At 37.5% G+C, this 14,464-nt stretch overlaps 1 protein-coding gene across 1 annotated transcript; it reads right to left on the bottom strand.

The window, feature by feature from the left end:
* Positions 1-662: 662 nt before the first annotated feature.
* Osbp (oxysterol binding protein) lies at positions 663-13,653 on the bottom strand. The gene is made up of 14 exons (XM_076127779.1): positions 13,409-13,653; positions 11,927-12,115; positions 11,147-11,420; positions 10,703-10,871; positions 6,891-7,012; positions 6,366-6,443; positions 6,012-6,140; positions 5,237-5,348; positions 4,763-4,949; positions 4,438-4,525; positions 3,917-4,090; positions 2,502-2,690; positions 2,240-2,382; positions 663-2,039 (listed from the first exon to the last, which is right to left on the bottom strand). Exons 1-14 carry the CDS (start codon positions 13,549-13,551, stop codon positions 1,676-1,678), a joined length of 2,361 nt encoding a protein of 786 aa, XP_075983894.1. The 5' UTR covers positions 13,552-13,653; the 3' UTR covers positions 663-1,675.
* Positions 13,654-14,464: the final 811 nt, after the last annotated feature.

The following is a 14,464-nucleotide window of genomic DNA, read 5'->3' as shown; positions in this document are numbered from 1 at the left end:
TGTTGCCTTATTTAGTTACTATCTGTAGTAGTTTAGTTACTGTCAGTCGACTTCCCACTTAAAAACGACTCGCAATATTAAAAGTTCTTGTTTTTGAGGTAGCCCCCGAGTGGTTTTACAACCGACTTCAAAAATAGTTTTTTGACCTTTTAGCTGATGAAGCCTTGAACATGAGACTTCAGTTCAGCTGTCGCATGCAGAAACGATGTACAACATAGGCAGTTGTTTTTGAATAACCTAATCGCAATGGGTAGCTACCTAGTTTCCATCTTCTCCGGATTTGGATTATTTGATTTCCAGCAGCAAATCAAAATTTGTGTAAGTCTCTATCGATTTGCCATAGCACTTCCGTACGGAATTTGCGGGTTGTCTTTGTCTGCATAAAGATTTCAGTCACGCAGATCTCTATTCACGTCACTTTGGAACGAATCCATACCATTTTAGCCATGGCATGACACGAAATAACTTTCACATAAACATTTATAATAAAAATATATCTGCCAATAACTGCCTTTGTAGCGCGGTTTTGGGTCAGGAAAAATACTATTGGTCTTTTCTCATTTACCATCGTACACTTCTCAAGAGCAGCAAGCCCCGTTGCAGTAAAACGCTCAATTTTAAACTTCACTTGAAAATATATTTTTAAAATTAAATAGCAGAGATTCTGTGACATTATATTTTATTTTCATAATCAACATGATACAGATGTTTATGGCTTCGTATTCAAATATCATTCTATTATAATAAAAATATTAACAAATTATCTTACATCCACTTGAAAATGTACATTTGTAATAGACCTTACAAAATATCCTAGAGCACTACAAGTTGTTAGCACGACGTCGATTGTCAACACATCGATGAGACACAACCCAGCACCACTATCGCGACGTTGTGATATCAACTTGCGTATTTTTAACACTTAAAAATTAATGCTCTATTGCTCCTACGTTTAAGGCATTAAAAGATAGTTTTACGACGCGACACTTTTCTATAAGGACGTAAAGAGCTTCGTTTAATGCCCGCTAGACATTAGTCACTTTCTATGTTAGTAGCGATGACGAATATTATTATTGATTAAAAATTGAAACCTGTTCATTAGAAGCACCCGATTTTATATATCAATTTATCCACATCTACGTAGTAATTTTTCTTGGCTTCTACGGAAGATAAATATACAACTAATTTTTACAGAATTATTCGTCACGTCCCTAAAGCGGGAACACGGAAACCTCCACATTCGCGGCCGATTCGCAGTCGACGTTCGGCCTCCGCCGTCCCGCCGCCAGGCGAAGCGGAACACGATCTAATCATTCTAGACTACGATACTTTTAATGCCGTTAATGCCGGTCGTCGGGAGCGAGCGACGATCGGTTCGATCGATATTCAGGCCAAAAGCGTCGTCCCGGCGAGACGATCGGAGAACCGGCGAGCTCCGCCGCTCCGGGGGCGAAGCGAGAGACGCGTCGCCGGTCGCGGCGCGCCTCGTCCTCTTCGAGCCGCCGGAGCGGCTCGGCTCGATCGAGAGCGACGACGCTCGACCGTTAGGCCGCAGACGGGGAACGGAAAAAACGTAGAGACGGGAGAGAGAAGAGAGGCGTCGGCCGCGGCGACCGAGCGAGAGGAGCGGGAACGGCGACGATAAACAGCGGGAGCGAGGCGGGCGCGGCGGGCGCTAGAAGATGTCGGGGCACGCGGTCCAGTCGGCGCGGCGCTTGCAGTCCCAGTAGCGGTGGTTGTACAGGTGGCGCAGGTGCGGCTGCTGCGCGGGCTGCGCCGACAGCGCGGCGCGCGTGAACCACAGCGGGCGCGGCGCGGGCGGCGCCGGGGCTCCGCGCGCCGCCGCCGCCTCGGCCGCCGCCTCCAGCTCGCGCCGCGCCCCGCGCTGCTTCTCCTCGAGGCGCAGCTTCTCGACGTTGGCCTCGTCCCACAGCCCCTCCTCCATGAGGCGCTGGTCGGGCCGGCGCCGCGAGTCCGTGGGCGCCACGCCCTCCTCGAACTCGTTGAGCTGCGCCGCGAGCAGCGTGAAGTTGTACCACCTGCGGACGATAGACGTTAGTCGGTGACGGTCTCTAGCGCGCTCTGCGGCGACGGACGTCTTCCGGTGATCTTCTCGTTCCCTCCTGTACCCCGAAAAGATACCGGTGGTCGCCTCCGGGATAGGATTTTTTTCTCCCGACTACGACTCGGAAGACGGCGCTAGAGAATACTACCGAAAACGATGAGAATAAACACTCACTTGTCGGAGTCCGGCGGCGCGGCGACGCGCTCCCACGCGACGGTGAACTTGCCGGTCTTGCACACGGTGTTGTCGGGCGACGCGCTCGTCACGGGCGCCACCTCCACGCGACTGTCCCAGTGTCCTTGCAGCACGTACCGGGGCTGGCGAATGCGACGCGTCGTTAAATATTTGAATATCATTATTTTATAATTATTATTATGGCTAAAATGTTTGCGACGTTAACGCTTCCCGAAGCGCCATGGATAAAACGGATACTGACCACGCCCTGCGGATCCTTGATGACTCCGGTGACCTTCCGCTGCGTATCCTTACTGAAGTACCCGTAGGGGAGGTATTTGAGATGCGCCACGTAGCCGGCGGCGGGGCCCGCCTCACCCACGATGTCCATGTCTCCGTGGTTGTCCACCCAAAGCTTGCCCACTATTATGTTGTGCACCGTCGTCGTCACCTGTCGAGGGTTTCACATACATATCACAAATATCGATACAAGCCTTTGTTCCGATACTATTTTATGATCGTTTAAAAACACCTATGGATGAGTTTGTCGAACGATGCAGCGATGTAAATGAGATAACCGTATAAATATGCGAGTGTCTTATTGATAATTTTAATAATTTTGTGGGCGCCTGAGGTCGTCCTACGGGATTAGATATTACCTACGTACTAGAAAAGATGTACGTTATTTTGCTTGTTGTAGTTACCTCTCTGAAAGAGCAATCGCTAAGTACTTAAGCCCATAACTAATATATCTTAATTGCTTAACAAGTACTAAACTAAAGATAAACTCGGGTAACATTTAACTTTTGCCACTAGATGTCTACTCAAAAGCAAGCAAGAAATAAACCTTCCTCCAGTGATAACAGTTATTCCCATTGAAGCGCAAGTGGCACACGGAGTCGGGGTCGAGGACGATGAACTGTCCCCTGAACTGGCTGTTGGGCGTGAAGTTCTGCCAGCACTGCCAGCCCGCCGCGCCCTCGCAGTGCATGGCCGACGTGGGCGGGTGGTGGCACACCTACGTACTTACCGCTTACTCATCGCGAATACCGAGCGTACTAAACCTACGTCTTAGCGGGACTCCACAGATACATGAACAGATCGTGGAAATGCTCGCCACTCGCTGAGCGCAGTTACATCTTACACATATCTGTCGAGTTTCACTGACCCTTCTATGTCTCTGTTGCATTACTTACACGATACATTATCCGCAATTATAACCTGCGCCATTCGAGTTAATCTAGCCATGTTTTATTAAAATTTACGCCTCATCGCGGACCGTAGAACCCTTTTATCTCTAGTTTTTTTCTTCTCCTGATTATAGTTTAAGTTTTTGTTTCTACAATTATTATTGTTCCGAATTAAATATGTTTATTTATGATGCCACAATGAAGTACCCAAAGAAAATTTCAATGGTCCCACTAGAAAGTTAATTTGAATCGACACATTTTATTGTACCAAAGATTTTTAGTATGATATTGACCGTAACATTGCCATATCCACTACGGCGATAAAGTGTTTTTAACATAAATAGTGCAATTTACGTCGTAAGCATTTGATTCAAATTAATGTGCTGAATTTGTTCACTTTTCTACAAACCTTATAGCAGACAACATGATTAAAATGGTGCGATCAAACCGAGTGCGTATAATATCTTGTTATTTATTAGTGTAATACCTTCCTCCACGTGTATTTGTTGCCGGAGCTAAGGAACATAGCGGACGCGCCTCCGAGCGGAATGACCTGTAGGTATTTGCCCCTGAACTTGGTGGTCATGGTGAACTCCTGCCAGCACTGCCAGCCCGCCTGCCCCTCCGTGAACTGAGCCACCATCGGGGGGTGGTGGGACACCTACAAATTTTGAATTTCTTATTACAAATTGGCCAAAGGTTAGGACTAAATGTGTGAGTTGGTAGGCATAGGAGTGCTAGGAAGGAGTGGTACGGGCAGGGTTAAGCGAACTTAAAAATATTCTGACAATTATATGGCTTGTCTGGTTCTTAAATCTCTTGCAATGTAAGCATCAAATAATAAGTTAAATATTAACGCTGCGAATAATGTATCGTACATAAGAAGGATTAATACATTTCTGTAGCATGGGACTGTAAAGTTTTTAAGTGAGTCTGCTGCTGCAGCCACGTGAACAGGATATAAGGATGGGTAACAAACACAGATCACTAACAATGCTATCCACTTGCCTGCTCGGATATCGACCGCCACCCGAGGTCTGACATGCGATCACATTCGAACGTCTCCCCAAGCAACGGGTTAAACGGCTTGTTTGTTCTGCAAACAATATCATTACATGATAAACATACATTAAATAAGTGCCCCTGACAGGCTATTTATATTCAAAGTACAATAATTATTCATAGAGCAATTAGACTGACAGCACTTTGTATTATTAACTGCTGAGGTAAATTACAAGTTGTATGATATTTATCTTTTATAGGAATTTCATATTTTAAGTTCTTAGTGAATTTACAGGTTGTAAGATTGATATAAATTGCATGTGTTATTCACCTGCAAGCAGTAGTTGCATAGCTGGAGACTGTGAAAGCGGCGACGTATGCCAGTTGCTGCGCGGGGTCACTGAACTTAGCGGCCTGGTCGAGGATGTTTGAGTATTCGTAGTCCTCCGTTAACCGCTGCAACATCGACAGTGGCTCGCTGAAGTTCACCGGGATCGGAATCTTCGACAACTCTTTACCTACAAATATAAATAAATGGGATAAGTGTCAGTACTGAATATTTAGTGTTAAACCTTTGAATGCAGACATACCAAACACAATAGAAAACCTATTGTTTCTTGTACTGATCAGTGCTTTGACATTCCACAGGCAATGGCAGATAATGACTAATACCCATAAATAGCTAGGTTTATTGTTTCTTAAAAAAAATATCTTAAGACTACCTTCTCGGTAATACCAGTAGCTACCTCTTTGATCTTGTGAAAGTCAAATTGCTTGTTGAGCATTATTAAAAGCTAAATCTCACCTATACAATTCTTCATAATAGACCAAAGACTGAGTGGGTAGTTGGGCTTGTCGGGCACCCGCGTCCGTCGCGGATGGCCGTCCACCATCGCTGCCGTCTGCGTCACGTGCGGCTGAAGACAACACACACTACAACTATACTAATGCACACAAGAACATTACATTCTACATTGTTTTATAAGGAAGTAACTGATTATAATATCATTGTATTCACCTCATTCAAATACACAGAACAACATACAATCACTTACTTTACAACTAATCACTTAATTAACTTTAACACCTATTAGTACGGACTTTTAACATCGTATGGCTGATGATTTTATTATTTCCTTCAGTAGATTCCAAATAAAGAATACTAATGGCTGACCCACTTTCAAAATTACAACACCTAGGTACCACTTTTTATGATAATATCATGTAATAAAAATACTTACTATGTTACAACATGGTTACTTGGGAAATAATGTTTTATAAAACAGCAAACAGTAGCTTATCGTGGAATTTGTCGTAGCCAACCATCAATCAATATAAAACTCTTCCATTCTGACTGCTGGATGGACAATGGACAGCCGAAACTACTGAATTTAGAACTTTGAAATTTCAAATTTGGTAAGAACATAACATCAATCGGTTTTTTAGGATGAGCAATAAAAAATGTTGATAAAACGGGAAAAGTAATTTCCACGTGGACGAAATCTCGGGCGGTCGCTAGTCTTCTATAATATGTTCACGAGGGGTGGAGAAAAAAATTCAGATAAAATAATACAACTTACCCATATAACAATATCTTGTTCCTTATTTTCCGGCAACTTGGGGTCTGTTGCGCCGTCTTCTACTGGAGATTCTGCCTCCGCGCCACCCATTGCGCTTTCGGCTCTTTCTTTATCTTCCACGAAAAATACCTTTGCGATTGCAAAATTTGTTAGTAAGTACTCTGTCTTCAATAGAATATTGTTGAAATTTATAAAAAAGACTGATTCTTTAGTAGAGAACTATAAGAGTAGTGAATTCGTGATAACTTAGCATGACTTGGACAATGCAACATAAAAGATATGGGACACAATAAAAACTCAATACTTTGTAGTATATTGTAGTATATTACTAATAAACAGTTGGTAAAAACTAACCTGTTGAGTTTCAGTAACAGTTTCACTTTCCGACTCGTCTGAGCTTTCACTGCTTTTTACATTGTTTTTCCTATTTACCTGCAATTTAAACAACTAACTATGAACACAAGTATATACAGTATTACAGAGAGGTATGTGGACAAGAGATGACTAGGAATGAAATTTAATACTGGAGTAGAGATAATATAATATAAATAATACCTACATATAGAATGTTACTATGTTACTATGTCTTTGTATCAAACTAGTGTAATCACTTCTCCCACAGCTGATTGATGACTAATTTGGATGAGACATTGTATATTTACTCTACTCATCAAATATCATTATCATTTACTATTAGTTATCTTAATGTACAAACAGACGGAAATATCCTAGTTATCAATATTGAGTTGAGTTGATTTATTTATTCATAGATATTATAGGCATACTGCATATACCAAATTGCCTGTGTATTGTAGCTATAGAACACAAAAAGATAACTGTATTTTTGACCAGTACATTCAGCATTGAGTGACAACTTACAGGCACTTTAATTATAAATGAAGTCTTGTCGTCCATAACTGCTGAGATACCCTCTTCCACAGCATCAAAAAATTCATGATCCTCATCCTCTGTCTCGTTGCCCTGGCCTGAGCCGTTGCCACCTGTGCACAAAAATACAACAGATTAATATACAAAGGTAAAGGAAAAAATACAATACTTTTATTTTAAATACTACTAATTTTGATTCAATAATATATTTACATTTTCAATTTCAAGAAATATTGCATACAAATATTTGTTTCAATGCACTTTCCTCTTTATTCATCTGAGTTTAATGAAGGTTTATTAATTAACTCAGAAATATGCAATTACTATTACAACAATTCCAATGCATTAAATTGTTATACAGTATATAATTAATTTTGAAATGAGGACATGCTGAGTAACCAAGCATCATAAAATTACCATAACAAAAAAAGATCTTTAAAAACTATAAGACCTTCAAAAAATGCAGTAAATTAATATATACTGTGCATATAGTGGTAACACTGTACAGGCTGAATTATGAAACATTTTGTTTGGCTATTGAAAATTACTACAACTAATTTGCTAAGATATTCAAGTCATGTGAGAGTTGTAGCCTCATTTATATTCAGAATACTCAGAGCTCTTACTGTTTAAAACATATAAAGGAATATAACTTGCATAATAATATATATTCTGTCAATCTATAGGTTAACTATCTAAAACCTATGTTTAGCTACTGTTTGGTAATTATTTATCTGCTTCAAAATAAATATTTCTTTGTTACTAATTACTTTTAAATTAATAATATTTAATAGACTAATCTATCTAAACATGTTTCTAATGACATAAGTTACCCTACTTTATAAAACAACATCAAACACACTTAGTTATAACTCCCAAACTACTGACTCAACATAACAAATGGTCATATTAAAGTCCCATTAAGGCAAAGAATAACAATTGTCATATTGAACAAATATAGGTAGGTACATACACCCAGTTATAATTATGATTCATACAGTAGTACAGAATGTCAACAAGTTCACTTTGCTGTGTCTCTGCTCTACAAAATGATTAAACCATGTATTAACATACATAGCAACCATTTTTCATTACTAAATAATGCAGTCAAAATGGAAGCAGATTGGTTAGACTATAATTTAACTGGATTTCTAAAACATTTCTAGATTTACACTACATCTATTACAGTTAAAGCTTATTGCAATTAAAATGGGTACATCACTTTGTAGATCCCATGTAGTTTGAAATATACCAACAAAATAATCAAAGCACCATTGTAAAGTATTATTTATTTCGTTACTCATCCTCATATGAACCAAACCATGTTACCTACAATGAGAAAAATAAACCTATAATCTAATAACAGACATGCATCAAAATTGTAACACCATGCATGAAATATGAGCAGTTCATAAAAGCATATTGTTAACTTAACATAGATATATCAATCAGTCCAAAATGTAAAGTAAAAAATACAGAAAACATCAAAATGTATGAAATCCTTCAGCTAACTTCTGGTATTACTTGTTCAATAAATTGATAAAATATATTACCAGAATCAGTACCCATGTTGTACTCCCTATTTTCAAGTGAGGATGATCTCGGTTTCAAGAACATTCCTATGAAATCAACTCGAAAGCTAGCTTTTCATTGCATTCAGTGATGATGTGTTTTTGTTTATTAATTGATATCACTTACCGCCCATCTTGTATTGTAATGAAGAGAATTCAATACATTGAGTATGTAATAAGTATAATATATAATATACGCAAAGCTAGCTACACAAGGCCAAGATCACAATACACGCGTACACAGACAGTGACTTTGTTTTATCTGGACTGTCCTAACAGAATACTGCACTGCCAAATGACAACACTTTTATTCGCGACTGACGATAATTAAATAAATGAATAGGTAACTCAATCAATTAAAATTGTAATACGTATAGCTGAAAAACAACAACCTTGAAATCGCCAAAAAACTGTCTACAATATAATTGGTAAGACAAATACTTCGTTCCCCTTTATGAACACTCTTACGTACCGAAACCAGATAATATGTTTTATTTTTTTAATTCATTTTGTTTTTTAACACTCGCACTTCGTACAATTTATTATGATTTCGAATGGAAATATTTTTTTGAGAAATTTTTTCTAACACGCAGATCTCTTTTCGATTTTTCATCCGTCACGAAACTGACACGTTCCGTTCTACGTTCAAGAACGCAGAATTATTCAGTTTTTTCTGGTGGCAACTTTTAAACATTGCGTTCGGAAAAATAACACAGCTCGTATTTATATCACAAGTCTGTTTATTTACATTGTTTCTTATTGTATACATAGATAAACTGTCAATTGGTAACAAATAATTATTTTTTCTTTTATCCGGGTATCAATAATATTTAAGTGATAAGATATGAACTTGGGTTTGATTTTTCCGTAAATGCAGTAGAAAAGTTTATTAGAATTTTACAATAAAACGACAGTTATTAAATAACTAAATTAAGCTTCTTGCAGTATTAAAATTTCTATAAGTAGAGCCCGTCGTGTGTCGGCACGTTATAGCACCGCGTCGCAAGAATTCGTGCAGACGCTATTATCAACTTATTGTCTCATAACTTTGTAATTTTGTATTTTCCGGAAATGTATGGAGGTTTACATTTGGGAGAATGTGCTGAATTACTTAGTAGTATTTTCCAAAATTGCCGTAGAAATGCCCGATACATAAAAAAAACCTGTCTTAATTTTAGCGAAACTGATAGGTGTAAAAAAGCTTTTTGAGTAGTAGAACATGAGAGGATTTCCCGATGTTCCTAACAGAAAAAAAAAATGTAGTGAAATTCGACAGGTAACATAATCAGTTCAATAAGCTTCTGGAATTAATGCAAAATTTTCGCCTCTGCCACCAATAATGCAGGCGTAATAGTGGCGAAAAACAAGTCTCTTTATATAATTTAGCATATAAATTATTAATTAAGAATAATCACTTTTCCCTTTATTAATGTCCATCCTCTATGTGCGACGTTAGAGCACTTTTCGACCATTAACAACAATTTCACTACCCAATCGTCCAAGTCATCATCGTAATGTAATTTGGCTTTTAGCCCTTAGTCCATCACGCTAAAGAAGTGCGGGTTGGAGACTCATACAAATATAATAACGATAAAATGAAGTCAGGTCTGGCACGGCGCCTAAGCGCTGCTGATACTTATGTCAAAATATAGTTAACAAAAGCGATGTATATCGATGATATCGTTTGAAGCTCTAGTGTGGGTGCTCCATTAAAATATGCTTGAGGAACACATCTACATATCGGGCCCGTGACCTAGTTGCCGTAAGTGCAACGTGCTATACCAGTTCGTAATTCAATCACTTCGACGACACAGGTCAACCAAATGTCGTTTAATTGGTAAAGTAGGTATAGATATTTTTATCTTGGGCTTCTTGAAGTTTTAAAATCTTAACATTAAATTATTAAATGGGTCCTAAATTTAAGATTACGATACCTTTATTGCTGCCCGTCGTTTCTATGGAATTCCATAGACTGTGGTCACTGGCTGACTCAGTTTCAGTCATCATCGTTAGTATAAGTTATGAAAACTGCTGTTACTCTAAACGAGTTAGGTCCTTTTAGACAGCTCTTTTTTTATTTACTCAAATTACAACTAATTACTTTTTCAAATGCTTACTGTTCTGTTACTATACTATATGGAAAACATGCTAGAGTGCAGTACAGGCTAAATACAGTCTTGATATTTAACAGGACCTCATAATTCCTTGTTTTCGGTAATGAAAATAACTTACCAGGTTGTGATGTACTGCGCGCGGTGACCGTTTTCTCCAGATTATCGTGTTGTCGTGCGAGTTGCTCGACGACCTCCTGCAATCGCAGCTTTTGTTCGCGCTCGTGCTGAAGCGCGCGACTCATCTTCGCACTCGATGCAGCCGCCGCACTCATAAACTCGGAACATGCCTATCAAATATAGTTACAGATTACAGTTGATTACACTATATAACGTGTGATGTCAATTTCCCACAAATTGTGTATAAAAAAGATTTGAACTGGACTAGAATAATAAGGCAGGATAGGTTTTAATCCTATTTTTAAAAGGAAAAAACGTGCGTGTCATCTTACAACTTTCTATGATCTGCCTGACAGACTAATAATTATTTGTGTTTGTAACAATGGGAACCACACTCTATTACTATTTACCGTATATGGTAAAATTCAAGTTCAGCCAGACTTACATTCATCATGGCATTGCATGATATCCTGAACAGCGTCGCGCGCTCAGAGACTTGCTTCGTAGTATCGGTGGGCGGTATCTCGAGGTCGACCAGCGACCGCTGCAGGGCCGCTCCGTGTCGCGCTACGAGCTCGGAACATGTCCGCAAGTCATGAAACCTGGCGCCCAGCTCCCTGGCTATACCTCCTGCATCTTCACTCTCCACTTCGTTGCTCCCCACCACCGCCACACCCGATCCCATTTGATCTTCATCATCATCAGATTCTTGTGCTCGGCTGCAAAAAAACAATAAATAGATTCAATTACTACCAATGAAAAAAAATTTTTGTATACCTATAAAAAGCATAGAAATATTATAGCAGAGTACACTTCAGAGATCTGATTAGACTTAATACAAAATGAATAATCAAAAGGAAGATAAATAACAGCTGGTGTCTGATACCAGTAGGATATCAGGTTCTAATTAATTTAATGCTATTCTTATCAGTAATACTATTATCATCTTCCGTTTTTATTAGATAACACATTTTCATTTCATAATGCTGTAACATTTTAAGGGGCATTTTAATAATATTGGAGAGAATTATTGCCAATTCTAAATGGAACCTGTTCAATTGTTCTAATAACAATAAAGTGAGTTAAGAAATGATTGATATAATTTTATATTGAGTACATGTACCTAACTGGTACTGAAAATAAGTACATAATTTATAATATAAGTTAGTAATGAAGGCATAAGGAACCACCTTTCAGAACTGAAATATCTCAAGTTGATACTTACATAGCTTTTGCCTTGGCCAGCTCTAAGGCAGTGACCCAACTTTGTCTTTCAACTTCATCATGTGCTCTGATGTGGAAGGTCTGAGTCCCTCCATTGCTTATAACAAATGTACACGAGTCAGCAGTGTGGATGAGAGCACCCAGTAGAGAGATAGTCCCTCTGCAGGTATGAGATACCTCTGCTTGATTTCTGAAACAAAATCATGTGATCCAATTAGTCAAATTCTCCACAAATTGCAAAAGATATTATTATTAATGGGTTATACAGTAAACCATTTATTATAGATAAACATTAGTTGTAACATCATCATCATGTGGTCCTAGAGGGCTAAACTGAATTTATCAGACATTTCACTAATTCATTCATTAAGATTTTATCATACTAAAAACATAGTTTCAGAAAAAGTGTATTTTTTCAGTTCATAATAGTACATAATAAGATAAAGTTTAGTTCATGTTTAAAGACAATCTTTATATTAACCACAATAGATCTGTATAACTCGATCAGCTGGCATTGACAGTTGTTAACAACATAGTCAGAAGCTTGAAATTCCAACACCCAGTCAATTTAAATGAATGTTACTAGACCATTACTCACTATTTAAACTAAATAAATGTGTTGAAAGAGCTCAAAAATGTGTCAGTTATTGTTATATTATGTACTATGTAATATACTATAGAAGCTTAGATAAAAGCATTAACTTTAATTATTTTGATACTGCACAGTATCTTTAGTATGATTGTATGTATTATTAACATGTTGATTATTAAGACCTTTTTGTTATATATATCATTGTATAGGATGGATATATAAGATTTTATTATAAAAATCAAACCAAATCTCATATACCTACAAATACAGTCAGACAATAATATACCACTTCATTGTTTCTACATAAAAGCTGTATACTTAGGAACAAGAACTAAACATGCAATTACTATAGAAGTGCCACAATTATGAATGTTAATTAGCATAACACCAACATCGTAAACAGTTAACAACAATAGATTTTTCAGTTTTGAAAAGTCTAATTAAATCTGTTAAAGGTCTCTGGTTTTATTGAAGATAAATACATTTAGGTATATTCTATAAATATAATTGATGATTTACACATGTAATGCAATTTTAATTATTACACATTAAACTTGTGTCAATGTCAAGATTTTATAGCATTGTATTGTTGCCATAAATCTGTTATATACCAAGATTCTATTGTAAAATCAAAGTAGTTTTACACTAATCACATATCTTATTAGAAAACAATGACGTATTGTCCCCAAAAATCTTATAGTAATGAATAGAACGACATAATTATATCATATGATCCACAACGAAATCATACAATATTGATTAAAGTATCACAAAAACTTCACTGCGTCATAACATAAAGTAAAAAGTTTATGATATGTGATGGATTTGAAGACGTATTTTCGTCTATTAGAAATAAGATGGAAGTTTATAGCGACAGATACAGATAATTACCTGTAATACGACAACAGTCCATTCGATAACACGAACCACCTCCGTTGATAACCCTTTAAATAATTCGTCCACTTGAATAGCCAACCCTTTTTTTCCGGATCTCCAGGTATTGGTTGACCTTTGGCTACGATTGTATCCGACATTTTCGCAAATAATCACAATTCAGATTAGAAAAACATAATATATTTTCTCTGCTAGCCACGTCCGTTCTTCCACCATATCAATCAGATTCTTACACAGATAATAAACAAACCCATTAGAGAAAATCCATGACTGACAGAATCTTACGTCAAATAGGTACTCGATTTCAAGTTCTGGATCGATATTTCAATAAACGTTTAACGTTTAATTTTAATTACATCGTTTACAATAATTTTGTGCTTATTTATTTATTCTACCCAATTCAAGTTAAACTCCTTATATTCATGTTATAATATCTAGAAATCTCAAAATCATCATTAAGTGTAAAGATTTGTAAATCCATTAAAATTGTCGCAAATCGGCAAAATTAGGTAAGAAATATTAGTTCCTGACAAGCTTGCCAAATTATCCATACTAATATTATAAATGCGAAAGTAACTCTGTCTGTCTGTCTGTCTGTCTGTCTGTCTGTCTGTCTGCTACTCAATCACGCCTAAACTACTGAACCAATTTGCATGAAATTTGGTATAGAGATATTTTGATACTCGGGAAAGGACATAGGCTACTTTTTATCCCGGGAAAATGACGCATTTCCCGGGAAAATTCAGGTAACGAACGAAGTCCCGAATAATCAATATTATAATGACATTGAATTAACAAAATTCCGTTGTCACGGCAACTGTTTTATTGACAGATATGTCTAAGCGCAACTTCGTTACATATATTAAGAGATAAATAATATTGAGAATATTTTCGTGAAAAAAAAGCATATTTTGTATCATCACGCTACGACCAATAGGAGCAGAGTAATAGTAAAAAGTGTTACAAAAACGTGGAAAATTCTAACTCATTCTCTCTTATGTGACGCAAGCGAAGTTGCGCGGGTCAGCTAGTTAAATATAAAGCTTATTTGTT

The sequence above is a fragment of the Anticarsia gemmatalis genome, chromosome 20, assembly GCF_050436995.1.
Source record: "Anticarsia gemmatalis isolate Benzon Research Colony breed Stoneville strain chromosome 20, ilAntGemm2 primary, whole genome shotgun sequence".
NCBI lineage: Eukaryota > Metazoa > Arthropoda > Insecta > Lepidoptera > Erebidae > Anticarsia > Anticarsia gemmatalis.
This window is presented reverse-complemented; position numbering and strand designations above follow the sequence as displayed.

Bases quoted from the DNA above. Each gene is read 5' to 3' on its own strand.
- Osbp (XM_076127779.1), bottom strand. From the start codon at position 13,551: ATGTCGGATACAATCGTAGCCAAAGGTCAACCAATACCTGGAGATCCG. The intron at 5,349-6,011 runs GTAAGTTGTATT...TGTTGTCTTCAG, and splicing joins AACAAGATATTGTTATATGG to CCGCACGTGACGCAGACGGC. The intron at 4,526-4,762 runs GTGAATAACACA...TATTGTTTGCAG, and splicing joins TATGCAACTACTGCTTGCAG to AACAAACAAGCCGTTTAACC.